Source organism: Sander vitreus, chromosome 15 (assembly GCF_031162955.1).
Source record: "Sander vitreus isolate 19-12246 chromosome 15, sanVit1, whole genome shotgun sequence".
In the NCBI taxonomy this organism is placed as follows: Eukaryota; Metazoa; Chordata; class Actinopteri; order Perciformes; family Percidae; genus Sander; species Sander vitreus.
In genome coordinates this window covers 18,748,630-18,776,461 of record NC_135869.1, presented here as the reverse complement: position 1 = coordinate 18,776,461, position 27,832 = coordinate 18,748,630, and the positions used below count along the sequence as shown (strand labels likewise).

At 43.1% G+C, this 27,832-nt stretch overlaps 2 protein-coding genes across 8 annotated transcripts in view; both read right to left on the bottom strand.

Annotated features, from left to right (window-relative positions):
• Nucleotides 1-12,178, bottom strand: part of trap1 (TNF receptor-associated protein 1) — a 12,494-nt gene extending 316 nt beyond the window's left edge. The window contains exons 1-18 of the mRNA XM_078268924.1: nt 11,965-12,178; nt 11,394-11,564; nt 11,205-11,287; nt 10,365-10,505; nt 9,584-9,655; nt 9,274-9,434; nt 8,996-9,105; nt 8,828-8,901; nt 5,171-5,326; nt 4,761-4,881; nt 4,563-4,632; nt 4,243-4,390; nt 2,737-2,922; nt 1,690-1,828; nt 1,497-1,582; nt 1,176-1,321; nt 1,001-1,073; nt 1-463 (exon numbers count right to left, since the gene is read on the bottom strand). The exon at nt 1-463 is cut by the window's left edge and continues 316 nt beyond it. Of these exons, the coding sequence (XP_078125050.1) occupies nt 362-463; nt 1,001-1,073; nt 1,176-1,321; nt 1,497-1,582; nt 1,690-1,828; nt 2,737-2,922; nt 4,243-4,390; nt 4,563-4,632; nt 4,761-4,881; nt 5,171-5,326; nt 8,828-8,901; nt 8,996-9,105; nt 9,274-9,434; nt 9,584-9,655; nt 10,365-10,505; nt 11,205-11,287; nt 11,394-11,564; nt 11,965-12,085 (2,160 nt within the window). The 5' untranslated portion in view covers nt 12,086-12,178 and the 3' untranslated portion in view covers nt 1-361. The remainder of the gene's footprint in view (nt 464-1,000; nt 1,074-1,175; nt 1,322-1,496; nt 1,583-1,689; nt 1,829-2,736; nt 2,923-4,242; nt 4,391-4,562; nt 4,633-4,760; nt 4,882-5,170; nt 5,327-8,827; nt 8,902-8,995; nt 9,106-9,273; nt 9,435-9,583; nt 9,656-10,364; nt 10,506-11,204; nt 11,288-11,393; nt 11,565-11,964) is intronic.
• Nucleotides 12,179-12,689: 511 nt separating this feature from the next.
• crebbpb (CREB binding lysine acetyltransferase b) overlaps nt 12,690-27,832 on the bottom strand; it is a 49,771-nt gene continuing 34,628 nt past the window's right edge. The window contains exons 13-31 of one of the 7 annotated variants that reach the window (XM_078270487.1): nt 27,478-27,654; nt 26,925-27,293; nt 26,596-26,763; nt 24,979-25,159; nt 23,608-23,726; nt 23,257-23,496; nt 23,003-23,091; nt 21,894-22,004; nt 21,685-21,741; nt 21,490-21,567; nt 21,263-21,330; nt 20,977-21,139; nt 20,312-20,458; nt 20,092-20,205; nt 19,824-19,989; nt 17,152-17,319; nt 16,792-16,953; nt 16,141-16,422; nt 12,690-16,030 (exon numbers count right to left, since the gene is read on the bottom strand). In XM_078270487.1, the coding sequence (XP_078126613.1) occupies nt 13,688-16,030; nt 16,141-16,422; nt 16,792-16,953; nt 17,152-17,319; nt 19,824-19,989; nt 20,092-20,205; nt 20,312-20,458; nt 20,977-21,139; nt 21,263-21,330; nt 21,490-21,567; nt 21,685-21,741; nt 21,894-22,004; nt 23,003-23,091; nt 23,257-23,496; nt 23,608-23,726; nt 24,979-25,159; nt 26,596-26,763; nt 26,925-27,293; nt 27,478-27,654 (5,202 nt within the window). In that variant the 3' untranslated portion in view covers nt 12,690-13,687. The remainder of the gene's footprint in view (nt 16,031-16,140; nt 16,423-16,791; nt 16,954-17,151; nt 17,320-19,823; nt 19,990-20,091; nt 20,206-20,311; nt 20,459-20,976; nt 21,140-21,262; nt 21,331-21,489; nt 21,568-21,684; nt 21,742-21,893; nt 22,005-23,002; nt 23,092-23,256; nt 23,497-23,607; nt 23,727-24,978; nt 25,160-26,595; nt 26,764-26,924; nt 27,294-27,477; nt 27,655-27,832) is intronic. The other 6 variants (XM_078270489.1, XM_078270490.1, XM_078270492.1 and 3 more) reach the window with 6 other exon arrangements.

Sequence of the window (27,832 nt, the reverse complement as noted above, 5' to 3'; positions counted from 1 at the left end):
CACTTTAGAATGAAACTTTTTTTAGCATGACAAATATTTTAATGCATCTCTTTTTTACTTTTGCCTGCTTTCCCCACTTCATCTCTACATTGTTTGCATCCATATTATTGAAGATGTGGACGAGCCTGAAGAAATGGTGCTGAACACAGAGCATAAAGACATACATACAAGTGTACAAAGCTTTCAGCAGTTAATTGTCACTCCATCTGAGCTTTAAAAGCCTTTACAAGTACTCCAGAGGGGGGAGATGTGATTTTATGGTTCCAGGCCTGCAGTTCTCCAGCTTCAGCTGCTGTAAATGCTTCAGTCCACTGTCATCAAAACCAAGTCAGTCTGCACTGCTCATGTCTGTAAACAGCTCTCAGTGCTTCTCCAGAGCTTTAGTCAGCAGGTCGTTAAGGCGGGAAATCATCGGTCGGGGATCGTCGTTCAGGCCTGCTGTGATCATGGCGTTATCATAGATCTGCAAAATATAGATGAAGAGAAATAATGGTGTGAAACTGCACTGGTAAGACTTCAAGCCAATTAGCAACTCACTTTAAGAGACAAAAATATCCCACAAAAAGTTGATTATGTGCTGCCAGAACAGACAATTTTAATGTCAAATTGTGAATGGTTTCTTCTGACAGTAATCATTCACTTCTACTCTTTGAGTGCTGTGTAAGCTGTTGTCAATAACTCAAGACTTCCTGCACATGTTTCAAAGTAAAAGTCTACCAGGAGCAGGAGGGATTATGCCCTTTTTGAGCAGCTGAAATGCTTTCAAATGTGAAACTTATGCAGACATGTTGAGTTTCCTGACCAGTAACTAAACTAAACTTTCCAGCAACTCTTAGAAAAACAGTACGATATGACCTTATTGTTGGACTAATGGAAACTGTTGAACTTATCAAGACAACAATGAGGCATTTTTTTGAATTTGCTGGAGCAGATCAGCAAACTAATAATGGTCTTCTTACTATAAATGATGTTTTCCATAAGCAGCTCTAACCCACAGTACCTGTTCCAGTAGCAGTCCAGCCAGTTCAGAGTTTGTGTCCTTCAGTGCCTGCAACTTCTTGATCAGATCATGTCTGTCAGATGGTAAAAAGAAGTACAAGATAGTGAGAGCTGGACACAAAAACACATTTAAAGTAATTTTCTTTTATTCCATCTTGTAAAATACTCTCTCTCACCCTGCATTGATCTCCAGTGTGGGCTGCAGTATCTGAGCCCTCTCCTCAGGAGTGCGAGCCAGTTGCTGGGTGCGGAGGAAGTGGCGTGCAGCACCCATTTCCAGCACTGTGATCATAGCTGGGTGGGTGTCCAGGCGTGGAGTCAGCTAGGGGCCAGATGAGAAGAAAAAAAAGTATTATGCAACGTGACATTTTTCAGACCAAATATGAGATCAACTTAAAAGAGATCTGACATGGAAAAAAAACAAAAACAATTTCACAATTATTTGAATCCACGACTGATCCGATTTCTTTTGAGTCCTTGACACATGTAAGCTTTACCTTTATGTTGGTGACTCGGGGGCCCAAGGCATTCTTCATCCAGGAGATCAGGTCATCGGCCTGCTCCTGCGTCAGGCGCTCAGAGGCTGCAGGAGAGAAAAGGCAATGAACAGGAGTGAGGACTACAACCATGACACGGAGTTGTCCTGCTACACTGCTCAGCTTTAATTGGAGATATGAGAGAGGAGCAAACCGGGCTTGCTGTCTTCAAACTTCTCCTCTTTGTAATGATCCACCACGATGTCAGTCTCCACGGAGATCATCTTCTTCTTGTCGAACTCCCTGAGGTGGAGCAGGGTCAGCTCATCAAACTGCTCGTAGCAGAACAGCACCTGCACGTACACGAAAGACCCAAGTGAAATTTCCACAGCAGTTTTCACCCTTAATGAACAGCTTTTAATCAGCTTTTCAGTGGCAGAACCGCCATATTGTCTCTTTTATTCTCATTTGACAATATAAAACTGGGCCTACAATAACATGTATGGCGGCCTAAGGCCTTTATACATACCTTTTTAGTGCATTGAATACTAAGCTAATAAATTGTTGGCATGTTTAAATGTTAAACATACATGTGGCACAGTGAATGCTTAGAATTAACTGCATCTGTGGGTGTCTACCTTAGTGACTACTTCTTACCTATAGACCAGTAAGCCTATCATAGTTTTTTTCACAAATAGGCTAATTTATATTTGCCAATAAAATGTTGAATCCATGTCCATGTCATCCAGTAATGTTACATATTACTTTTTTTTAACTTTCAAAAAAAAAAATCATAATTTGGTGGCCCCCTGCAGTAACTGAGGACTCCCTAGGGGTCCCCGACCCCCTGTTGAAGATCTCTGCTCTAATATGTTAGGAATTAAAATACCTATGCATTCATCTGGACAAAGGCCAACTGATACAGTAAACACGGTACATTAAAGTTCAAGCCACAAAGTGGCTCAGATTTTCACTGTAAGCAAAGACATTTTAGATTTAAATGAATTATATCTTTCTATGTAAAATTAAAAAAGAAAATTCTTACACAAGTGTGAAAGGGACATGGAACGGAAGAATACATCAATAGGAACATGGCCAACAATGCAACTGGAAAATAAGAGCCGACTGACTTCCGTTAACAGCTCAATTGATTTACGGGAATAATGTTATAAACTGCCCTCTGTGAGGTGCTACAAAATATTTGAGATTTTTTTTTTTCTTATATCGGAGGTTAAACATTGATTTCACACCACTTGCTCACCTCCATGTCTTTCTGTTTCATGGCCTCATAGTAGGGGGAGTGCTCTGCAAGATGGCGGTTGGGGGCGCACAGGTAGTAGATGTTGCGTGTGCCAGCCTTCATGCGGGAGGAGTACTCCATCAGATTGGTGTGCTGGCCCGCTGGCAGAGCAGAAGACTCAAACCTCAACAGCTTTGCAATATCCTCCTGTGCAGAGACAGCATGGAGGGTCAAACAGTATTGCAGTCATATTCAGGATACCATATTCCCACTGCTTTTTACTAGGGCTGTCAAAATAACGCGTTCATTTCGAATTAATCTGAGAAAAAATAACGCGTTAAAAAAATTAACGCAGATTAATCCATTCCATATTGACGTTTGCATACAGACGAAAATCTGGTGCCACTGATATGTCTGCGCTTCTCTCTACTGCTCTGAAACAGACGTTACAGGAAACACAAATCCCGCTGCATGTGACGCTAGTTAACACAATACTCAACAGCAGCTAACGTTAGCCTACCGCTAGCTAGTAGCTGGATTAAACACGGTTAAAAAATGCTGACAGCTAACGCTAAACTGTGTAAAGTGTGACTGTGTTTTACTGTAGAGGATTCAACACCGGGATGTAACAATCTGCAGCTGCCGTCGGAGAAACAACACACACGGTGCGTACAGCCTCGTGGTGCATTTGAAGTTATTGTAAATGTCCTTTTCCTATCTGGTTGTTGTTTTTGTCGTTCAACAGCAATTTACTAGTAAAATAAGTTATTGTTAATGTTATACATTATTATTAAATCATTTAATTTTGACCATATGGCCTTAGCAATAAACAAGCCGTTCTTTAATGTCACCAACTGTTGTTTAGTACCCTTTTTTTTTCTTTTCTTTTTTTACTTTCTTAAAAAGTATCGGTTCAGGCACCGTTAATTATGTATGCGATTAATTTTGATTAATTAATCAGAGTATGTAATTAATTAGATTACATTTTTTAATTGATTGACAGACCTACTTTTTACATTTGTCAGTCCTTCCAGAAAAATGCAGAGTTTTTTTGTGATTGTTGCGGGCAAAAATCCTTGATTATGCGGCACGTTTTCTTAAAAAATGCGATGGAATATGCGGGATATTTATGCAATTTTATGTGATGAAATTGCGGGAACTTGCAAAAACTGCGGTTCCATCATGGCTTCATCGCGGGGGTTCGCAGCTTTTCGATGATCTTCACGTCGTGTAATTACGTCACTTCATACCGTTCCCTTGGCAACAGGGGAAAATGGCTGTTCTTGTGTGAAGTAAACGCAACAACTTTCTGCTAAGATATATGTGACTTTTTTTGCAACGAAAATGCGGGGATTATGAAATCATGCAAGCCCCGCATATTTTGCGCGGAAATTGGCAATTTATGCGGCGAAAGTGCGGCGTATTTGAAAAAATGCGGCCCCCGCATAAATATGGGAACTTTTGGCTGATTATGCATTGAACTATGCAATCACATAATCACGTTTTTCCCGTTTTTTTCAAAGTCACCTTGACGTCTTGTTCCTGAGTGGTGACGATGCCCTCCCTCATGAAGAGGCCGTAGTCCTCAAAGAACTTGTTGTACTTCTCTGGCTCCTTCTTGCTCTGGTCCAGCAGGAAGCGGATCACCCTCTGCTGCAACACGTCACGGAGCTTCCTGAAGCCAGAGGTGAGGGTAAAAAAAATGAATACAAGTAAAAGAACTGAGAAATGCATTATGAATTTATGAGTAAATCCTCCAAAAAAAAAAAAAAATTGTGATGATACCTTAAATACAAAAAACAAACAAGGTGAGTTTCACAGTCGACGGGGCAAAACTGGTGTTTTACCTGATGAGGGCGCTCTCCTGCAACAGCTCTCTGCTCAGATTCAGCGGGATGTCCTCGCTGTCCACCACACCTACACACACACACACAGACAATGTTCAGCTCAGCACTGAAAGTCATATAATCATGCATTTAGAAACAGTAGAGTAAAAACAAGCAGCTCCACCAGGAGCAGGTGGAGGCACTTGGAAGGATCCAGACCTCGGAGGAAGCGCAGCCACTTGGGCAAGATGTCAGTCGCTTTGGTCTGGATCAGGACCTTCCTGCTGAACAGAGCCACACTGGAGCCCATCTCCCTGCTCACATCAAACATGCTCGGCTTCTGTTGACAAATACATTATTTGTAATAAAGATAAATTAATGGGTACTCGCTACCACCGACAAAACAAATTGTGTTACATAACATGATCTTTCACACAGGTTGGCATTATTTTAGCGGTTGTTGTGACATTTATGGACTGGAAAGTTGCCGATTCCAATCCCAGATTAGCTGAGTGGGGGGGATGTGAAACAGAAACATTCACTTTAAGTTGGCTGGTGAGATTTTCCGCTCAGCAGTGAAACAAAAACAGTTTGAAGTGTCGACACTGTGCCAGTCCTGAGCTGCTCACCGTGTCAGGGACATAAAAGATGCTCCGGATGTTGAGCGGGGCGTCGGCACGGTAGTGCAGCGTGTAGCGAGGCTTGTCGTAGGCTTGGGCGACGTAACGGTAGAACTCCTCATGCTGCCAGTCACTAATTTCCTTAGGCTCCATCATCCACAAAGCCTGATGGAAGACAGAGGCCAAACAACCATTAATAATAAAGAAAAGAAAAAATCCCACATAAATACATTTTAAAGTATTGCAGTGATACCTAACTCCAGATGTAGATGACACTACAGATGAACAGGGTAACATTTTTCACTAGCAGATATCACCATGAAACTTTCCCAGTTGATTACTTACATTAAGATGAGAAAAAAAGTATTACAAGTTTTCTGTAATTTAATGTTTAAATATGCAAATTAGGCATTATCTAATTACAAATGCGCTAATTTGCATATATAAAAAGAAATGAAATTTGAGTATTGGATAAAGCCAGGTTCAAAATTATTTTTTCATTGCGTTCACATATTAGATGGGGGGAAAAAGAATTACAGAGGGATTTATGGATATCTACTTTTGTTATCCTGTAAATCAGAATATACTGTCAATAGCCTTAAAAAAAAAAAAAAAATCAATTTTCCCCATGTTTTTTAGAATTAAATGTTATATAAATGAGGCTAATAATAATATATGTACAAATCCCTCTGTAAATGTCTTCATAATATAACTAGGTACAAGACTGGAAGGTTTGGTGTATACAGGTGTTACTGAAGTGGAGATTCCGGACTCAAAGTCATTTTGAGAGAACAGGCTTTAAAGATTTATATTGTAAAATTCCACACATTTCTATATGAAAACATTGCTAACAAGCAAAACAACTGGCCAAGTAATTGTTTATAACAATGTATACCATGTCTAGCACATGAACAATAACAACTGAATAAAACAACATTGCCAAATAAGACCTTTAACTTACCACAGAGAACCACAACTATAGACACACAAACTTATCATCAGAACTGCAACTCTAGTCTTCTATGTCCATCGGAACACACAATGTCCACACAGAACACAAAGTTCACCCATGAGGGTTGAAAGCCTAGCTCTCCATGCCTGCACCACATGTAGACCCCTCATCCCTCTCTTGCTGATGCCTTTTCAACTTTTTAGCTGTGCTCAGAGTCTTTCTGCAACGTTTTGCACTCTCAGACTGGATGGATTCGGCTTTTGCGATCCTCAGCATGTCGGTTTCCCTGATGGTGGTGACGGTAACGACAGTGCTTTCCAGCCAAAGCTTATCCATAATGGCAAGCATGGCAGAGCCCCCCCTCATTAAAAGTTGAAATGGCCATACTTGCTGCTGCCTCAACCCTACTCTTACCCACAAATACTGTTTTTGGACAGCGGGCCCATATGACTGAGTTGAGGCACTCATTCGCATTTTGAGTGCCACCATGCTGCATGCGCTGCAGCAGGCTGTCACTTGACATGCGGTGGTACACGGGGATCAGCTTCTGGCCCACCTCCCGAGACAAAAAGTTTCCTGCATGGAGCCTGTGGCTTTCTGGAGTTTCTCCATTTTCCTCCGCTCTCCTATACCAACACCAGGACAGGTTGCACCTGGTGTGCAAGGGGACTTCTTCACAGGACATGCTGTGGAGGAGACCAGCCCAGATCTCATTCTTCATTTTGTCTAGGGAACCCTGGTTATTTAGAATTGCCCCCTGTAATAATTTTGTAATGTTTTACATTTGTTGGCCGTTCATTTTCCCAGACCCTTCCACCCCAATTTGCGTTCAGCACTTAATTTTTGTAGTGCTGTGCCCATACACTTATGGGCATGGTTGATGCATTCTAATTTCACTACCTCATGCCCAGGGTATGGGTTGAGGGTTACCACCTCCCTGAATGCAGCACTGTCTGACACCACCTCACAGCATCTGAATATATCTCAGCTGGTGGCGACTCACCGACCTGGCCCACATCTTCTTCGCTGCCTCCTGCTCCATAGCCTTGCTTGAGCCCCTAAGATTTTGTGCGTTTCTCTCCAGCTGTCAATTTCCTCATCTGTAATCTTTCCCTCATGCCTGGCAGCTTCTTTAAGGGCACACGCGTGGCAATAGGAGGATAGAACCTCAAAGTCGATCACCAGTCCTGTGTGATGTGAACCCTCTTTTCTGCCAAGTGCCATCAAAAGACACACTGATATTTATGACTGCATCTGCATCCTCCCTCAGCAACTCTGCCACATCTGCATCAACATCCGCATAGGCCTGCCTGACCTGCTCCCTGGTCCTGTGCAGCGACTCCAGACTCCTCTCAGTTTCTGCTGCTAAAATGAAATGTGTATTGTATCAATAACTGTTCATTTAATTTGGTTTGTTTTTATAGATACAGTACACAAAAATCTGCACTGTAAAAGTAAAACCGACCAACACAACATAATGAATGAGATGGCACTTTATTCTATTCTTATAAATCCATCCTTATAAAACAAATATTGTTGTAACAGCCACACGTATTGGGCTATTTCTGACATTAGAAATTCTACAGACTGCTTCCATACCTGTCACTCTCTTGCCGTGCCTCTGATAAGTTTTAAGGTGAAGGCCAGGGAGCCCCAACACCTTGCTGATTTTTCTGAGAGCTGCATATCCCAATCCTAACTCGTGTGCCAAGAGGACCATTCGCACATTCACATCAAATGCGACATCGTTCCTGGACTCATCTCGAAGTCGCATAGACGTGTACAGGCTCCTGCGGTCCTTGTCACCTTTGCACAGACAGCACTCGAGCAATAAACTGCTACAGAACCCAGGATTCTGTGGATCTATATTAATTTTTAGCCCTGACATACCATACTTCGGACAAGTTAAATCACTAATCAGCTTATTCAATTGCGCAACATGAACAAGCAGCCACTGTTGTGTAGTGTGCGCTTCACCTTTATTTATAAATTGGCTTATATCTAAATATATACCTCGATACCAATACTGCGGCTATATTCTAGGGTTGACAATTGATGCTTTAACAAAATATCTTTACACTTAGATTTTAGATAAATAATCATCAGTAATGTAGACATAATGTCTAAGTGGGGAAAAGGCAAATAATAGAACAGCTAGAACAGTCCGGTAAGTTCAGAAAATTACATCACTTTACTGTAATGCAGCCTTTAAAACCAGTAAAAGACAACACTTATGTCATATCACGATATTACGACATCCAAAATCTAAGACGATATCTAGTCTCGTATCTCGATATAATATCGATATATTGCCCAGCCCTAATGGGTATCGTAGCTTCCCGGCCCCGGCAAGTTTGAAGAAGGAAACATGGAGGACCACACACATTCAAAATCCAAATTTCAGAAACAGGAGTCGTCTTCTTCGCCCAGAACAAGAAAAAGGATATTGAAAAGAGCAAGAGCCCGGCGTCATCAGAAAAAAGCGTGAAGGCTACCGTAGGTGTAATACACAGGGACACAATATCAGCATGTGACCAATAGTGAAATGTTTTGTATTCTTGGGTGCTTGTATTATGTGATTTTTGTTTTGCATTATGCAGAACTTGCTGCTAAAAACAGCTGCACTGGTCAAGCAAAGTTCCACCGTATTCATACCATGAATTTTGTGAATTTTGAGAGTCTGTGGATAGAACAACAGAATCAGAGAGGCTCACCTGCAGTGTGTTGAGCCTCCGTCCGTTCAGGAAGATGGGGAAGCTGACAAAGTTGCTGTACTTTGTTACAACATCTGAAAGAGATTCAACAGCTTGTAAGGACACGGAGTGATGCAACACTAATGCGTTCTATCACTGCAGGTATAGAAGCAGCTCCAGCAGTTATACCTTTAACTCTGTCCTCAGCGGAAAACTCCTTGCAGTCGTCTTTGAGGTGCAGCACGATCTTTGTTCCCTGTTGAACACCACTGGCTTCAGCGATCTCAAAAACTCCGGAGCTGAAGAAGACAACGACAGAGGATCCCATTTGGTTATGGTCCTTTCACAGATGTATGTATTCACTCTTTGTTCTGCTGCAGAACAGAACCAAACTCAGAAAATATCCTTTTCCTACTCTTGATGTTGATATTAAAGACATTCATTCCCATCCCTTCTCTCCCTCTCACCCGTCTGAGGACCACTTGTATCCGGGTGCGTCGGGCTCAGCGGACCGCGAGTAGACGTCAACACGGTCAGCCACCATGAAGGAAGAGTAGAATCCCACACCAAACTGACCAATGATGGTGCTGCTGGCCTCTGCCTGGTTCTGCAGGGCATCCAAAAATGCCTGCAGTGTGGGGAAGAGATGATTATTATGACAGAATGAGGAGGATACATCGAAAATACAGGTGTGACATTCGTAGACATAAACTGATGGATTAATTGGATTGTTAATCGTATATCCAAACACTAGTTGAGTCTGTGGAAGAACGTCACCTTGGAACCGGAGCGGGCGATAGTTCCCAGGTTGGCCACCAGCTCCTCTTGGTTCATCCCTACTCCTGTGTCCTGTTAAGAGTACAGAAAATCCCAGTCACTCAAAAAGTCATTATAGCTTGTTGTATGATATCCATCCACCAGGTGGCATCTACTTCAAAGAGACCAGGAACCAGAGTTCACCAGAAGCCCCTTTTCACCGCAGTAACCTGGTTCCTACTTGCGTTTCCACTGTATTTCAGAAACTGGGACATTTTGGATAAACCTCATTTAAAAGACTACAGTGGGACCAACTATGTCATTTTTATGCACTGTGTGGTAGGGAAGAGAAGCAAGTCGCTGTGGGACAATCAATGGAAGAAATGATGCTGATATTGGTTTATGGTTAACTCTGAATCTAGGAGACTACTGGGACCAACAGAAACATGTCACTCTGTAGCTCAAAGTGGCTTTGAGAGCATCAAACCACTTCATAGTTTTTTCGTTTGCATCAATTGCGATTCTTTTTTTTCCTTTTTCTACAATCTTGTATCCCAATTTCTGCCAGATGCTGAGACATCTCCTCCTGCTATCAACTCCTGCTCCCTCTGAATGACCTCATCTCCCCCAACACTGGTGAGGGCCTGGTCCTACACAATCCTGCAGTGGAAAAGGGCTATGTTGTATGTTTAACAGAAAATAAACATGGGGCTGAAAGACCAACAACACACAGAAAACTGTCAAAAAGAATAATCAACCATAACTTATGCAGACTGCACATTTTATACAGTCATGGGTATACCTGAATGGTGAAGGTGCCCTTGGCACCATCGGTCTGCAGGTGGATCTCCATCTGAGCTGTTTCACCACCTGCTGTCACTAGTTTGTGGCGCAGTTTTTCCAGAGCGTCACTGCCGTTGGAGATCAGCTCCCTGATAAACACCTGGTGGGATAAGGAAGAGAACAACAGTTATAGTTCATATACTGAAATGTCAGTCCAGCTAAGGCTACATTGACATTACTACGTTTTCATTTTAAAACGAAAACATTCTCCGTCCTCACAAGTGTTTTAAAAGTAATCCTCCACCAACGCCTGAAAACGCATATCACAGACAATTTAAGTACACTGGACACAGGAATTGTGGCATATCGCTAAAAGAACAGCTTGCTTCCTGCACATGAAGGCCGTAGTAGCATTATAAAGTGCAGGATTTAACTGCAAAACAGCTGCTAGCATTGACAACAAGGTCAGAGGGGGCTGTAATTAATTATCCATGTTGAATTTACCACTGGTTGTCAAGGCTGATGTTGTTGTTCTTCCGGAGAGTCACGTGATAGGGGCAAATTAGGAAACACGTTGAGACTAATAAGACCCAATCAGGGAGCGAACGTGGGTGTCTGAGTCATCATTTGCAAAGGTCTCCATTTCTGTCCGTCCAGACTAAAATGCAAAGTTTTCAAAACTAAAACTGGGTCAGCAGCGTTTCCAAATGCCTCTCCGTTTTAGGGGCTCAAAAACATCGAAGTAGTGTGGACACCGAGGCGTAAACGTAGCATTAGATATGTGTTTTAAAACAGAAACCTATTAGTGTGGACGTAGCCTAAGTTGTAGATTATCTCTCTTTCTTTCAAACACACTTACCTCTTTCTCTGAATACAAGGACCTGGCAACAATGTCCAGCAGTTTTTTCGTCTCAGCCTGAAATTCATGTTTGGACAAGCTACCTGCACGGATCAGGGGTAGAACAACATTCAGATTATTTTTAATCTAACAAATGATCAGCTTCTCTGTGACATTAAAGGAGATGTATGTCTGCAGCTCTTACACCACCTTGAACAGACTCTGTATCACTGATGATAGTGTGCAGAGGCTCCTCTTCAGGCTCTTTCTCTGCCTCCTGGGTGCTGTAATAAGACTGCTGGCTGAAGTCGAGACAGGACCGCTGGGAGCTCCACACTTTGGGCCGACTGCTCCACCTCTGCTGCTGCCCAACCTGCAGGTCTGATACAGGAACCAATTAACTCTCTCAACTAAACATTGTCATGAGTAGTGTTTACAGACATACTTGAAAACATGAACCTATGAGTTTGATACAGCGCCCCTTTATTTATGATTTGATGCTGACATTGTTAAATCATAAAATGTATCTATTTTGGGCTATAAAATGACAAATAAAATGACAAATAAAATCACGACACTAACAGTCAGTTCAGTCCTACTCTGATGTCATGATGTAATAACTGAGTCATTCATATTTAGCAGTTTTGTAGTTTCTAACTAAGCTATCGTGTCTTAGACTGCAGGCCGGTAAATGAAGTAGAATTGAGCCGCAGCAGTTTACATCACTGTCATCTTGTAGCCGTCAACTAACTCGGCTAGCTCACAAACAGCTTAACGTTACCTCTGGTGAAGGAGCGTGAGGTAATTCGGCTGCTCAGCCCTCGTGCACATGACGTTAGCCGTGAGTTGGTCCTCTGAGAGGAACCGAGGGCGAACCGAGCCAGCGCGAGACAGCGGGACATAATAACAAACGAAGGACAAGACGACAAGACGGGTCAACTGACCGAGGGCTGGGGATACACACGCCGTACGACGGTAGCACAGGCAGGACCCGCGACAGCGCCTGGTAATGACGTCAGTAGGGCGTCTATCACACTGCCCGATGAAAAGTGGAAATTTCTCCACTGTTTGTAAATCATCTCATGTAAAAAATAAAAAGTATTTAAGTGCACGGTTTAATTCCGTTGGTATGTATTAAAACACTACTAGTCGTATCTGAATCAATTCATACTTCATTATTTGACATAAATGAATTTGCCCGTCAAGGTCAAACAGTGGTCATCTTAACTAGGTTATAAAAACAAATACAAATGTTTAAAATGATGTTAACACCTTTGTCATGTTGATGCTGAAACAATTATTTGATTAGTTGATAATTGTCTATTTTGATATTTGATTAGTTGTTGGACTTAGGGGGGGCATTTTTCCAAGCAAAAATATTTGATGGTTCCAGCTTCTCAAATGTGAGACTTTCAAGTTTATCCTTGTCTTACATTATAATGCACATTTTTGTTGCACTGTTGCTGACCACAATATAGTCCTCTCAAAATAGAAACAGAAGCAGAGTCTGTGGCACACAGGTTTATTTAACAATATGGTATATAAGTACGAAATGAGCCATTTTAACCAATTTGTACAGTGATTTCATTCTTATTTTCTGCATATTTACAGTACTGTCGAGCTGCATGATTTACATTAGAGAACAGTTCATCATCAAGTCAAGTTTAATGCAAGAGAGAAAATGATGCACAAAACTCTCTAAACACAAATCAGCAGTCAAACAAGTTAATTTCCCACCACAGGCAAAAGAGGTTCAGAACTTAATGAGAATTCCTTTTGACTGAGGGAGTCAAAGCATTTTTTTTTTTTTTTTTTAAACATTTGCATGACAAATACTGGGCCCAGGCCAGTAAAAAGAACATTCCGGCACCTGTGAACGTTAACAAGCCTCAATGCAGGTTTCTTTTACACCTGCTTTTTGTGTTTGGGTGTGTGCAATAGTTCCTAGATCTATACAAATACATTTATCTGCAAACAGGAAAGAAACTAAGGCTTTCCCAAAGGCAGTCCTTTTGAAAAATGGCATATTAGAATAAATTAGCCAGGAACAGAGAAAATGAGCAAGAGGAGAAACCTGGCAAAAATTCCCAGAAAATTATTTTACAGTCTTCTCAACACAAACACGATATTAATTTGCAAAGGTACAAAATAAAAAATTAATAATAAAATGAAATATTTTTTGTTTCGAGAAGTTTTGTTAAAAAAGTCAATACCAGAGCATAACAAATGAAAAACAAATGAAACACCACAAAGACCAGGGCAAATTCTTGCATGGCTGGTCTGAACCAAAAATATATTCTTTGTGTCTTTGTTGTTTTCTTTTCAATAGCAATTCTTAAATCACTCTGTGTTGGAAGAAAAAGCAGTCCCTTGGTTTAAGGAAAGTTCACAGTCTGTAGGCCTCATATGACTAATTTGTTTGTATTTCTTTTAGCTTTTTACATTAGCAAGTACAAAAAATTCTCAGCTGAAAACAGAACAAGGCCTTTCTCTGTCCCAAAATGCTACAATCCTTCAACAAATTTCTCCAGCGTGTCTCCCGTCGTGTCACCCACCATACCCATGTCATTGCTCAACCCCCCTCTGTTTGGTGTGTTAAGTTGCGGGAGCATGGCACTCTGCTCCGGTGTTCCCATGTGTCCCTGCTCCATGGAGCCTGACATTGGGCCTCCAAGGCTGGGGTGGGGAGAGCTGGAGTGGAGGGCGCCGTGTTGAGGTGAAGGCTGGGGCTGTATTCTTGGGGAGGGACTGGAATGCGGGGGCTGCTGCGAAGGTGGACGGGGCGATTGCACTGGGGCTGGGGAGCGTACTTGGTTTCCCAGGGTATTTGCCATCGTCTGGCCAGGTAAGTGAGCTCCTCCCTGGGCTTGGCCTTGGAGCATGTGAGGTTGTGGACTCATCGAGTTAGCCTGTGCTGGAGAGCCCATCTGCTGCTTTAACATCTGCTGCTGCTGTTGCTGCTGCTGAAGCATGCGCTGCTGGAGGAGGTTCTGGGGCCCATCCATGCCCATACCAGGTTGACCCATTTGAGACGTGGGAGGGAGCTGTCCCATGGGCCCTCCACCTCCTTGCATAGCCAATTGCTGCTGCATACGGAGCTGGGAGTAGCTTGCTGGCCCTGGCTGCTGCTGGGGGAACTGACTGTGGCCCTGAGGCATGCCTCCCTGCTGCTGCTGCTGCTGCTGCTGCTGCATCTGCTGCATCCTGAGCAGCTGCTGTCTGCGGTACAGTTGGGGATTGCCGTTTTGAGCAGCATTCATCATCTGGCCTTGGGGGCCCATGGTTGCCATGCTCTGGGGCCCTGCCTGCTGAGGAGGCTGCTGCTGAGGTGCCATCACTGGCCTCTGCACCTGGTTTGCCATGGCTGCCATAGCCTGCATTCCTGCCTGGGACCCAAGCATGGCCTGAGCGTTCTGCTGCTGCGCCTGCTGCTGTTGCTGTGGCTGGGTGGCCTGGTACTTGGCTGTCCTCTGTTTAATGAAAGCGGCCATGAGGTGGGGGTTAGACTTGAGGATGTTGAGGACCTGCTGTTGCTGCTGTGGGGAGCTGGGAGATTTGAGGGTGCGCAGTAATTCCTGCAGGGCACTCGGAGCAATGTTACCAGGTATCCCCCGTGGCATGTTTTGCTGCTGTGGTGTCATGCCCTGCTGTGAAGGCCCCTGGGGAGGCATGACCCCAGGCATTTGGAGGCCATGTTGCTGGGGCATCATGGGCCTCTGCATGAGCTGGCCCTGCTGGAGCATAGGGCTCCCCTGAACCTGCTGAGGAGCCATGGGGCCCTGCTGAGGAGGGACCTGTGGCTGATGACTCTGGGGATTTTGCATGGGATTCTGCATCCCTGGACCCCACTGGCCCTGCTGCATAGCCTGCATTACCTGGGGGCCCCGTGGCCCCTGCATCATCTGCATCTGCCCCGGCATGGGCCCCATCATTCGTGGGTGGTTTATGGGCATCCCATTCATGGCATAATTCTGCTGCTGTGGCTGCTGCTGCTGTTGCTGTTGTTGTTGTTGTTGTTGTTGTTGCTTTGCTTTGGCTACCATCTCAATCTGTCTGGCCACCTTCAGGGCTGCCAGCAGTGGCTGCTGCTGCTGCTGTTGTTGTTGTTGCTGTGGTGGCTGAGGCTGCTGTTGGTGGGGCATGTTAGGCAGAGGGGACTGCTGCTGATGAAGAGGGGATGACTGAGGCCCTGGTTTGCCCTGCGGCCCTGGTGTTGGGGGCTGGCTGCTGCGGCCATTGTTGGGGAAGCCCTGGGCAATATTGGCAGGGTTTGGTGGCTGCTGTTGTTGGGGCTGGTTGGGCATGGGCTGGGGGGTCTGGGGTGTATTAGGCTGCTGCACAGAGTTGGGGGTGTCAGGGGCAGCTGAGGTAGGTGGAGATGGCATGGGCATACCCCTTCCAGCCATGGTTGCCATTCTGCGGCGCATCATTTGAGCTTGCTGGAGCCTGTGCTGCAGCTGCTGCTGACGGAGTTTGTGCTTGATGTTGAGACAGAAGGGAACAGGACACTTGTTCTCCTGACAGTGCTTGGCGTGATAACAACATAGAGCGATGAGCTGCTTGCACACAGGGCAGCCACCATTTGTCTTGCGCTTGCAGCCTTTGGTGTGTTGAACCACCCTCTTCATCTTCTGGCATGAAGGAAGAGAGCAGTTGGCATTGCGGCACTGGCAGGCATGGACCAGGGACTGGATGCAGCGCTGGATGCTGAGACGACGGCTCTCTTGAGGGCTCTTGGAGGCCTCTCCACCCTGACCGTTGCTGTCATCGTCCAGACCTAGGCCCCACTTCACCATCTGGTGCTCGTGGCCCTTAGCGTTGTAGCAGTTAATGCATAGGTCGTAGTCCTGATGAAAGGTAAGGAAGACCCCATTAAGGTTGTGATACGATTTAAAATGTATTCATAACTGATATAGATTTCAAAACATATAATCGGTAAAGTGCCATTATTGCCTACCTCGCAGACGGTGCAGTGCCAGCGAGTCTCTACATGGTGCTTGCACTCATTGCAGGTGTACACAAAGCGGTCCTGGCCTTGGTTGTGCAGCTCTACCAACATACACATTGTGCTCCATTTGCATCTTCTCAGTGAGCTGAACTCCCAGTGCTTGTCCCTGGCCAAAGTCAGAAAGGCATCACGGCCATCCATCAGGTCACAGGTCAACAGAGGGTCGGGGTCCATAATGGGTGGCAGAGTGTTAATAACTGGCCCAGCATGGAGGTGGATAACAAAAAATACCTGGTTGTAGAAAGAAGGAGAACCGTGTCAGTTAGTTGTAAAAACAGTCAAAGTATGCTGTTATAAATTCCCAACTCTCAGGCAATTCCTACATGCGATGTATCTGAACTGCTCTCTGAAGCCAATGGATCCTGTTGTGTGCTTGTGTACTTACGTGCCCAGATGTACCTGTAAGATGTACAGTAACGAGAAAGAACCTGTTCTGTGCAATTATTTGGTCATCCATGTCAACCTACCAGTTTGGCTTAAAACTACAGTATAGTATCAAGTGTTAAAAACAACTTAGTTGCTACAATGTTGCATGAAATGGCATTTTAGTTATGGAAATGGATTGCAAAAAAATATGTTATAGTTGTTAGGGTTTCCCACCTCCTTATGTTTCTCCATCGTGGCATAGAGCTTCTGGGACAGGTCATTGGCTACATTCGGCATCCCAGGCTTTTTCTTATTGGCTCGGCTGACGCTGCTCTTGTTTTTGTTGGTTTTCTTGTTATTCTTTTTTTTGGCATTCTTGCTGTCAGCTTGGGCTCCCTTGAAATAGATGGACATGATTTTTTAGAAAGACTGCACAACAGACAAGATGAGGTTATGCAATTAAGCTGAGTGGTTATACGATGCCTGAATGACTGCTGAAAGCTTTAATATAATGAGGACTTGAGGATGATAAAATCTAGGGTGAAACAGAGGCCTGAGCATCAGGCTGTTGATTTTGGCATAACAAGAACTCACCTCTGTCGTCTCAGTGGAGGCCGTGTTCTCCTCCTTCTTCCTCTCTTCCTCCTCCTGCTCTAGCTCCTTGATGCTCTCCTCCAGTACATTAGGCCAAAAGTCACCCTCAAAGTACGGCAGCTCATTGGCACTGGTTAGACGGTCTTCTGTTGCCTGCTTGAAAATGTCCTGAACACAGACACACAAAACTTCCATCAGGCAAGGTAGTAATACAGCTCTTAAAAAGAATGATGGCAAGTTTCATGATAAGTCGAGTCATATATATATATATATATATATATATATATATATATATATATATATATATATATATATATATATATATATATAAAATCTGGATCTTCCATAATGCTGGATCTTCTGTCTTTACCCTTCACAATAAAAGCCCAGCTTAAATTCACTCAGAGCCTTTGGCTAACAGGAAACTCACTAAAAAGGCATTTATTGCCGACACTACATATCAAAGAAAATCCAGACAGGTGCTGTGAGCTGTAAATTCATCACTTCTAAGCAGAAGGCAGAAGATAACGTAATCTTAGAGCTGATCGGGGAAAGAGAGCCGTCTTCCTTTGTCCCACTTAGACTAGGTTGTGCAAGTGTGCTTAACATATAACACTAATAACATTAGCGCTGACAAAATACCTCCGCTATTTAAATCCATACTTTAACATTACTTTATAACCGTCAAGCCACTAAGCCTGTTTGGAAATGACTACTTCTGCTGAAGTGTTAAAGGTCCCATGGCATGAACATTTCACTTTATGAGGTTTTTTAACATTAATATGAGTTCCCCCAGCCTGCCTATGGCCCCCCAGTGGCTAGAAATGGTGATAGGTGTAAACTGAGTCCCTGGGTATCCTGCTCTGCCTTTGAGAAAATGAAAGCTCTGATGGGCCAATCTGGAATCTTGCTCCTTATGAGGTCATAAGGAGCAGGGTTACCTCCCCTTTCTCTGCTTTGCCCGCCCAGAGAATTTGGCCCACCCATGAGAGAGAGACATCATGGCTTTCAAACGAGCAAAGTGGCAGTTGGTCAAGGCCACATCCCCACCCTCCACCTTGCCCCCCCTCTCTCCTCCTCAATAGCTACAGACACAGAAATGGCACATCCTAAGGAAAGCTCATTGTGGGACTGGCTCTAGTGGCTGTAATTCTGCACCAAGGCTGAATTTCGGGAAAGAGACTTCAGATACAGTATTAGGGGACCACTAAGGCCTATAGAAAAGCATCCAAAAAGCAGCATGTCATGGGACCTTTAAATTCATCAACGATAATAATGATGAGACAAGACAGCACCCTGTCAATAAACACTGACTGTGGCAATATCAACATGCAATACCATTGACGAAAAAGACGGCAATGAAATGTAGTTAAAACAAAAACTCTTTGAATTGCCTTCTACCTTTTCTTCCACCCCTCTCACAGGTTTTTGCTATTTGGGTGTTGTAACGGGCTGGATGGGTGGCACATAGCGCACTACCATGAGTCTGATTACTCCATTTTTTTATTGTGATATTTTGTGAATAAAATCTGAATCTGCAATGTAACCAGTAACATTTCTCTTTTAGGTAAATGTAGTAGTACAATGTTTTCCTCTGATGTAGAAGTACACAGTAAGTTAGTAGTATAAAGTGGGGTTACATATTAAGTGCTTTGGGGTCCGTCTCTAAATAATTTTGGGGTACAATGGTTCTGGAGAAAGCTACAAGAAGCAATACACAGGCCAAGTCATCAGCCACGTGCTAGCGTATTAAAATCCAAACATTCACATTTTCTCTGTTGCACATTGTGATGTCTGACAACATTATGGAAAGGATCCCTACAGAGGTAGACATTTTTTGTTAAAGAGTAAGATCCTTTTTGTTCAACAAGAAACATCCCCAAAATCACCATCGCCAAACCCACCAGACTCCATTTAAATAAACATTTTATCATCGTAAAATACACTTCATTCAAAGTCAAGAGTAACAAAACTGTAAAGATGAGCCTAAATAATTTAACTATAGGCTGACTTAGAAGTGTAGTTTTTGTTCTCATACTTTTTTGCAATAATCTATACCAAACACAAGGGGGAGCCCCCCTATACTCCACACATCTGGACTGGACACAGTGACATGCTGATAACCATTTGTCTTGTCAGAAAGGATGATGCAAAGCATACAAATACTCTGGCTAAGAAAAGGGCTCAAGACATAAATACTTAACACAGTCAATATCGCTATGTCTAGTCAACTTTAATTTAAATACGTTACATTTTCCAGTTCGTCCCATTAGCCACCAAAATCCTGTTGCAATGTGATTATATCAAGTGACAGTAAACAAATACACTAAATTATTATCTCACGCCACCACTAGTTAACCAGAATGATCAAGATAATATTATATACATAATATTAAACCAAAATAATGTGATAATCATTGTAAAATGTTCAGCCTACTCCAGAGTAGGCTCATAAAATCTATAAAGTAATATGGTATGGCATCTGACTGACACCTAATCACTGACACTTAGTCACAGACAAAAACAGACCGACAGACAGACAGACACCCAGACGTACATACTATACTGTACAGTTATAACTGGTGGCGAAATTGTTAACATATATTAAAATCTTGAGAGACAGAACATCCCACTGTAGTCACAAAGAGATAACGTGGCGATCATTTTCTGACCTTGTAATCGTGTAGGATCCTCTCAGCAAAAGCCTTATCCAGCATCTTTCTGTACCACTCTTGGAGCCTCTTGGGCTTGGGGATCTTCTGGTCAGGAGGGTGGCAGTGAAAAATGTAGTCATCTCCTTCGCTGGGTGGGCAGGCCCAGATGTGACCCATCACATACCTGAGGGCAACAAGAGTTGTCAGCCACTTGCAGGAATGATACATAGGGCATTAGTTGAAATTGTGCAAAACACTACACCATGTAAAGTTACTCTTAACCCACCCCAGTTTCTTCACATACTCCAGGTAGCCTATTAAGATCTCATGGTACACTGCAGTCCTTAGCACACGGGGTCTGAAGAAGTGAATGCTGTCGAGGTATGATATGTAAACCCGTCTGCAAAGCAAATATGGTGAATTTAATCAAAGAGCAAGAGAAACAAAATACCAAAATAAACGGAGACAAAATGCATGCATCATTCTTATTTTTTCCTGTAGTTTACCTGGTATTTGGAAAGGGACACTCTGAGCCGTACTCCTGGACATGCATGCCGAAGAAACAAACGTCAACCCCATCTATTTCCTCAAATGCAAAAAGTGCTTTGGTTCTGTAAGGAAAGGTCTCCACCATCTCCCCTGAGTCCACAAACCTGTGAAAACAAAGAAGCATAAGTAAAGATAGTTTTTTTTTTTTAGGACTTGAGAATTTGCTAAATAAATTTGAGGACAGGGGAAGGGATATTTTCCATGGTCAGGTCTTTCATGCATGTTTGCTCACTTTGCACACTATATTTTTATAATATATGGACAACTGTGCTGTATTTGCAAGTCTTTATTGAACACATTTAAATCCATCAATGAAAAGAGTCAATGTGTGGGGGTGTACTGGTGGCCTAGGTGTTTAAGATGCTGATTATATCATCACAATGTCCCCAGTTGAAGCAACCTTTGTTGCATGTCACTACCCCCCCGCACTTAAATAATCCCCAACTTCTCTCCTGGTTTGTTTCTAAAATGAGAAAAAGTTCTTAAGTGGTAGGCGGTGTAGATTCCAGCTGGGCTTACATTTAGAAAGTACACACAATGAAAACTACGATCTTATTCCACATTGAACAAATGTTTTAGCAAATAAGGAGAGGCACACTTTATCAGCAGGTGAGAACCTTACCTAGACTTCATGCCAGGCTTAATCTCCACATTTTTGTCAGAGCTGGCCACCACTCGCACAAACACCTCACCAGCCTCTGGGTGGTTCTGCCTTTTCAAGTACTTATTCACTCGGTCTTCGATGTACGTCCCCAACCTGGTCGACTGCAACCCTTTACAAAGACCAGCACAAACACAAAAACAAAATGCTTTTAATATCAATTCAATGTATAAACATTGACTTTTGTGATCAAATAAAATGGAAAATTAAAATCGAATGAAATGTTTTACTATTAAATGCAACTCACTTCTGGCTGAAAACTTGTTCTCCTTTCTTGTTTTGCCAGACTTCTTCAGACAGTTGTCACAGATAAAGCTAGAAGAAGAAAGATCAAACTACAGTTTAGAGTCAACATACAGTAAAGCCAGCAAATACAAATTCCTATTAAGAAGTATGAGTTCTATACTCTGCAAATAAGATTCCTGTTAAGTATGCTTAAATGGCTGGATGTCCAACAGCCATAGCGAGACTTACCCTGATGGCCAAATGACATCGTAGTGCAGCACGCAGATCTGATGCATCTTTCGTCCACAGTCTTTACATTCAACAAACCTGGCAAGGACAATTATTTGCTTTTTTTGTGCTTTCATCGCGAAAAGTGCTAAGGAAGAATCACTGCCATAACATAAATGACAGTCAAACTGAAGTCACTGTCCAGACAGTACTCACGGTTCAGGGTCCAACATGTCATTTTTCTTCTTTTCAAACTGCTCTTTTGATATCATGCTGCACAAAAAAGAGATAAAGAGACAACCGAGTTCATATTGGCTCCTGTGATTGAAACTCCTTTCCACAGAATAAAGTCGAGAGAAAACAGCCTGATAATCTCGCAAGATGATCATCAGGTGGTGTTCAGCCAACCGGGCCTGGTAACTTACGTCTGTGGCTGTGCCGGGTCGTCCCCCAGGGTCACACTGTTGCCCTGGATCTCGTTGAAGCACTTCTCACAGAAGTGATACCTGTCGGCAATAAGGCCATATTTGGGTGAACTGCAGCCAGCACACACAGTAGCAGCACAGGCAAACCGGCGTACAGGTGGCAGAATGCAGAGTAAACGGAGCACACGGCAACAACCGAGGACGGAGCATGGGCAGCGGACAGACGGAGGGACACATACACACACACAGGCAGAGGTACATGTTAGTGACAGATGAAATGGTCATGATTAAGCCACTCTCATTCAAACTGGAACAGAAATGGGGTAAACATGCTAAAAGGTTAATAATGGTAAATGAACTTGAAGAAAGAAATACATTTTCTAACTACTGTATGTCGACATGACACCATCCAACTGCATGCTGGAATACGGGAAAAAAATACAATCATTTATAACATAAGCAACATGCATTATGAGCGGATAAAGGAATGTTATGCTGATGGAGACAGAATGAGTGATGCAAATACAAATGTGCAGGTCTTATAAAAAAAACTGTTTAATTACGTGACTAAATTAATTTTATTGAAGTCAAGGGTATTTCAGTTCTAATACTTTAGGAATTTAGATCAAGTTTTGTCAAATGATAACACCTTGCTCAGAACTTCTTGTACAATATAAGGAATCCATTAAAGTCTCATAAAAACTGACTTTTTGCTGCACGTCTTGAATCCTAAGTTGGTAAACCTCACAGCATGTAGTGGCAAGGATCTGTATTAATTGAATGGCGTTGCATTGGAATGATAGAGGTGCAGAAGCAGATTCTGCACACCAGGGGGAGCTTTGGTGCTGGTTCTCGGGCACAACAGCGATAAGGACGAGACAGGGCCAGATAATGCACATTCTGCTTGGCCACAATATACAACTTATAGTGGTGTCTGTGACACCCCTTCAAAGAGGAAAAGTCATGTGAATAAGTTACTTACAGCTTTGTTGACTGGTATGGGTGTATGTAATGCATCTTTGGCCATGTATTATCTTTGAAGATTAAGCTGCACGCCTAATCTTTACAACCCCTCTCTACCCCTCAGCAGAGTCGTCATACAATTTTACCTGTTCTGGTAGCTGTAGTAGGTGCCGTCCCTGGAAATGGTACACAACTGTTTGCCATAGCAACACAGCGTCTGGGGTGAGAACTCATACTGTGAAAACATCAGAGAAGCATATTAACAAGCCTTGTCAGTTACAAACTGAAGTTGGCATTGAAGTTAATCAACAACATACAGGTAAAGATAATGTGAAGTGATGAGATAAATATAGTTAAAAGTACAGTTTTTCATGTAAATTCCCATTTCATGTTGTCTCACCTTCCTGCCGCAGCAGTAGCCCAGGCCCTGCATGACGGGATCAATCTCCGCTTCAAACACTTCTGCCAGTTTGGTGCAGTACTTGTAGACACGGGATGTTTTACGGTTGTACAACCAGGCATTGTTGAACATGAGCCACACATCTTCAACATACTGCCAAGGCTCCTGGTATTGACCTGTATCCAGCTTGCGCTTGATGGTGGATAAGTCAATAGGATTCTTCACAATGTCAAAGTAGTCCTGTGCAGCAGGAGAGATACATTTGCAGGAATGAGTAAATCATGCTTAACAGTTCTTTCTGTGGGTCTTTAATATTGAAATTAAGGTATGGCGTGTATTGTGGACACTCACAGGGATGCCTAGTAGCATAGGGTCTACAGGTTGTCTGAATGGCAGTGACTCTGGGTCTTGCCTGTAGAGGGCCTCAAGTGTCGGCATTAGGGCTTGTCTCAGCTCCTCTGGCTTGAAAACTGGACAAACAATAATAATGTTATAAGAAATCATCAACCCCCCCCCCCCCCCCCACACACACACACTAATATCATAATCCTACAATGAATCATTGTGAAAACAAAACTTTCTAGATGTGTTGTTACTTTGGCCAGGTCATCATCAAAAAAGTGAATTAGTACATTCATGATTTTGTCCATGTTGATATTAGTTGCTTCATGTACATTTATTAAAAACTTTGCATTGTATAGCTTTTCATATAGCTAGACTAAACTCTAGGGCAAGGCCGTTATGTTTAAATAACTGCCATGCTGATTCCAAACAGACAGCTTTGTCAAGGCAGTTTGGGCTTCAGATCGCTTTTACACAGTGGCCATTGTTAATGACAAATCGTGTTCCGCTATGAACTTGCACACACACATTTGTATCACTTAAACGCGGTCGGTCAGTGAAGGTGCAGTCGCAGCGGTGGTCGTCGTTGCCGGTAACGTACTCGTATGACAGAGTGCGCGGACCGAAGCTTTGTGACTAGCAAGCACTTTCTTACCGCTGCTGCCGTACAGTATCTTCCTTGAACATGCGCTGTAGAAGCACCCGGCTCCCTCAGTTTGAGGCACCAAGTGCTAAACGGCTTCCCGTCTCCACCCTTTTCCTCATGTCCTCTATTCATGCCCAGCACCATTTGTTTTTAACTCCTTTCTCAACTAAAGCTGTGTCTAAATGCTCCAAGTTACCGCGGAGACTACAACACACTCTCGCTCTTCAGCAAAGACTCACCCAACGACCCTAGAACTCGTTTCATTGGTAGGTGGAAGTTCGATGATTGGTTAAACCCAGCGCATCAAAAACAAATCCCATGTGGACTTTTTAATTAATTAATTTTTCTAAAATAGTCATACGCCAGAAATCGGGCACCAGGCCCAAATACTTAAGCCCTGCGTTAGAGCTGCGTTACTCTCATATGATTGGTAGGTGAAATCAATAGACTCGAAAATAATAAACAGCATGAAAGTTCCCAATATTGTTTTTTTCCCCCCTCGGGCCGCACGCCGGAGATCCGGCACGGTGCCGGAATACTTTAAGCCCTGCATATCATCTTTGTCTTGTTTAATGGATTTCACTGCAACATGAGCTGAAATGAATATGTGCAATAGTATACATTTACTTGAAATTGTGATACATATGACACATCTTCAAATTTTTGTATCACAAAATATAAAACCACAATACTTTTTACACACTTAATATATACAAAGAGATCTGTGTTCTTACTTTTTTTGCGGTTCTGAGTGGTGGAGGTGCTTGATGTGCCGTTGGCCCCACTTTCCTCCTCTTCTTTGGGTTCTGCCTTTATCTCCGGCTTCTTTTCCTCAGTTTCCATCGGTTCCTGCTTTGGCTCTGCTGCATCTGGCTCCTCCTTCTTCACCAGCGGGGGTTTGGTTTCATCATCCTGCTATATGAACACAACCAGGGTTAACCAGCTAGTCTATGGTGCTGAATCAAGCAACAATTAAGGCTGCACGATTTGGATAAAAAGTCATATTACAATTGCGATTTACAATACTGCAATTGCAGTAACACTTTACTTGAAGGTATCTACATAAGAGTGACATGACACTGTCATGAACACATGACACTGTCATGTCACATGAACCCTAACCCTAACTTGTCATGACAAAAACCGAATGACACTTAATGACAGAAGCGTTATGTCATAAACGTTTATGACTTGTTTATAATGTTTGACAGTGTCATGTCACTCTTACGTAGATACCTTCAAGTAAAGTGTAACCTTGCGTCTAATAGTATCATGCGTCTACTTGCTAGATTATCAAGGAAAATGCACAAAAAAAACAACATTTTGAAATGTGTATTTCTTAACTTGAGCATACAAAGTTAAACGAGCATAAGGAGAAGAAAACAAGAAAATGAAAAAACAATCCCAAAAACTTTTTTTATATAACAATATTTTGCAAAATTAACTAACAAAAAACTCTTTCCAAAATAGAATTTTTTGCTTTGCTCAACAGTACAAATGAAATAAATAGAACAATAAATGAGAAAGATACAAATTCTCATTAGAATAATACATTTTGTATGCCCTTATAAACAATGGCATTTACGATGGGTGTAATATAATAACTAGTGATTAAGTTACAAAATATAATCTGTACAACCCCTTCTTAAAGTCTGCATGCTCTGAAACCCTCTACACTTCTGATACTCACGTGACCATACACGACAAACACACTACTGCCTAAACAGACTGACAGACCATCTTTTGTGGACGTTGTTTCGAGGGTAGCGCTTAATACATCCATGGGGTAGCGTAATTCAGAGGGCAGATTCACAGAGATTCAGTGCGGAACCATAAATAAGGCATTAGTGAGAGTGAGAAAGGCAAGTGCGGTAAGTGAGTGAGACAAAAGCAAGAGGAGAAAGAGATAGCAAAGACGATGTAAAGTGAATTAATAGTAAACAATAAAAAACATGCTTCTTAAGACACAGTGGCTTCATATGTTGTCAATACTGTCGGTATAGTGAAGGGTGTTACAACGTGGAGACTGTGTCACGCACACCTTTTTGTTTACTTAAATTGCACAATTCTTGCGGTTATGTAATCGCAGTGTGACATCGCGATTGTGATTAGATTAATCGTGCAGCCCTTGAAACAATCAAGTATTTAATTGTTTTACTTGTTCTTCTTCACCTTTGGGAGCCACTCCCACAAGTAATAGTTACTTTTTTTGGACATGGAATTTGAGCAGAAGTGGTTGGCTGTGGTGGACTGAGTTTGCAATAACAGGATCAAACAGTAAATGGCTTCTGGTAAGGCCTATAGTAGCCATAATTTCAGTTAATAAATTACTTTATAAATCAAGAACGTACCTCTATTTTTATATCTGGCTGCTTCTTTCCAGAGTTGCAGTCATCGTCTTCCTCTGTGACTTCAGGTTTGGCTTCAGTGCTGCTCGGCAAGGCCTGCTGGGAGCTCAGCTCAGCCACAGAGGCTGGGGTTGACACTCTGTTATCTATACTCGCTGCTGCCTGGGACAACTTTGAGGAAAGGAGGAAGATACATTGATCCACAGTGATCCTCTCTAAACAAAATCTTGACATTTCTTTAAAATTAGTTTGGTCAAAAGAACAGCTTTAACAGGAGCTGGCAAACTAATACAAGGGCTATAGTTAGTTTTCAGTAAGAACCAGTATCTCACCGGTGTGCTGGGGTGCTGTGCCTGCACTGAGGTGGGCTGCTGCATCTGGCTGGGGGGTTCTGTCTGCGCCTGCAGGGGGGTGAGCGGCTGGGAGGGGTCAGGTGTGCCCATGGCTGAGGAGGGGCCAGGGAGGCTACTGGGTATGTGAGTTGGGGTGGAGGAGGGCCCACCCGTGGAGGCGGGAGTAGAGGGCCGCGGTGGCACCTGGGCCTGTGCAGAAGCATGGTGCTGCTGCTGCTGCTGCTGCAGGCTGGCAGAGGCATTAGTTGGAGGGGTGGCACCAAGGGTGGGCTGGACTGCAGGGCCACAGGGCAGCTGGGTGCCAAGGGATCCCAGTGCATTCAGAGGGAGGTTAGAGTTCTGTGGTTGCTGGAACAAAGGGATGGACAGTTAGCATACCAATACAAATACAACACACACACATACATACATACATACATACAACACAAAGCTTCATACAGCAGCCAACATGCTGACACTCATTTGGCAGACAGAAAAATGCAAGGAGCACTAAAAGCGCTAGGAGCATACAACACAGCACAAGTCTCCTCACCTGTGTGACAGCAGCCTGTGATATGGGCTGGCCCAAGCCTACATTCAAATTCATTGCTCCAGTGAACTGGCCCTGTGGCAGGAACTGGCCCTGATTGGCTGGCTGAGCTACCATGTTATTAGCATGACTACCCATCATTCCTTGAGTCTGAGGCATCCTTGACGGGGACATACCCATCTGAAAAAGAGGAGAGAAATAAAACAGACAAAATCATTATTGCAGCAGGCCTCTAGTGTTCAATGTCTTCCAAGTAAAATAAAGTGAATACAATGCAGCATACATGCATGCTACCACTACAATAATCCTTTACAAGCCCTGTGGTCTGTGTGCTGAATTAAAACACAGCATGGCAACA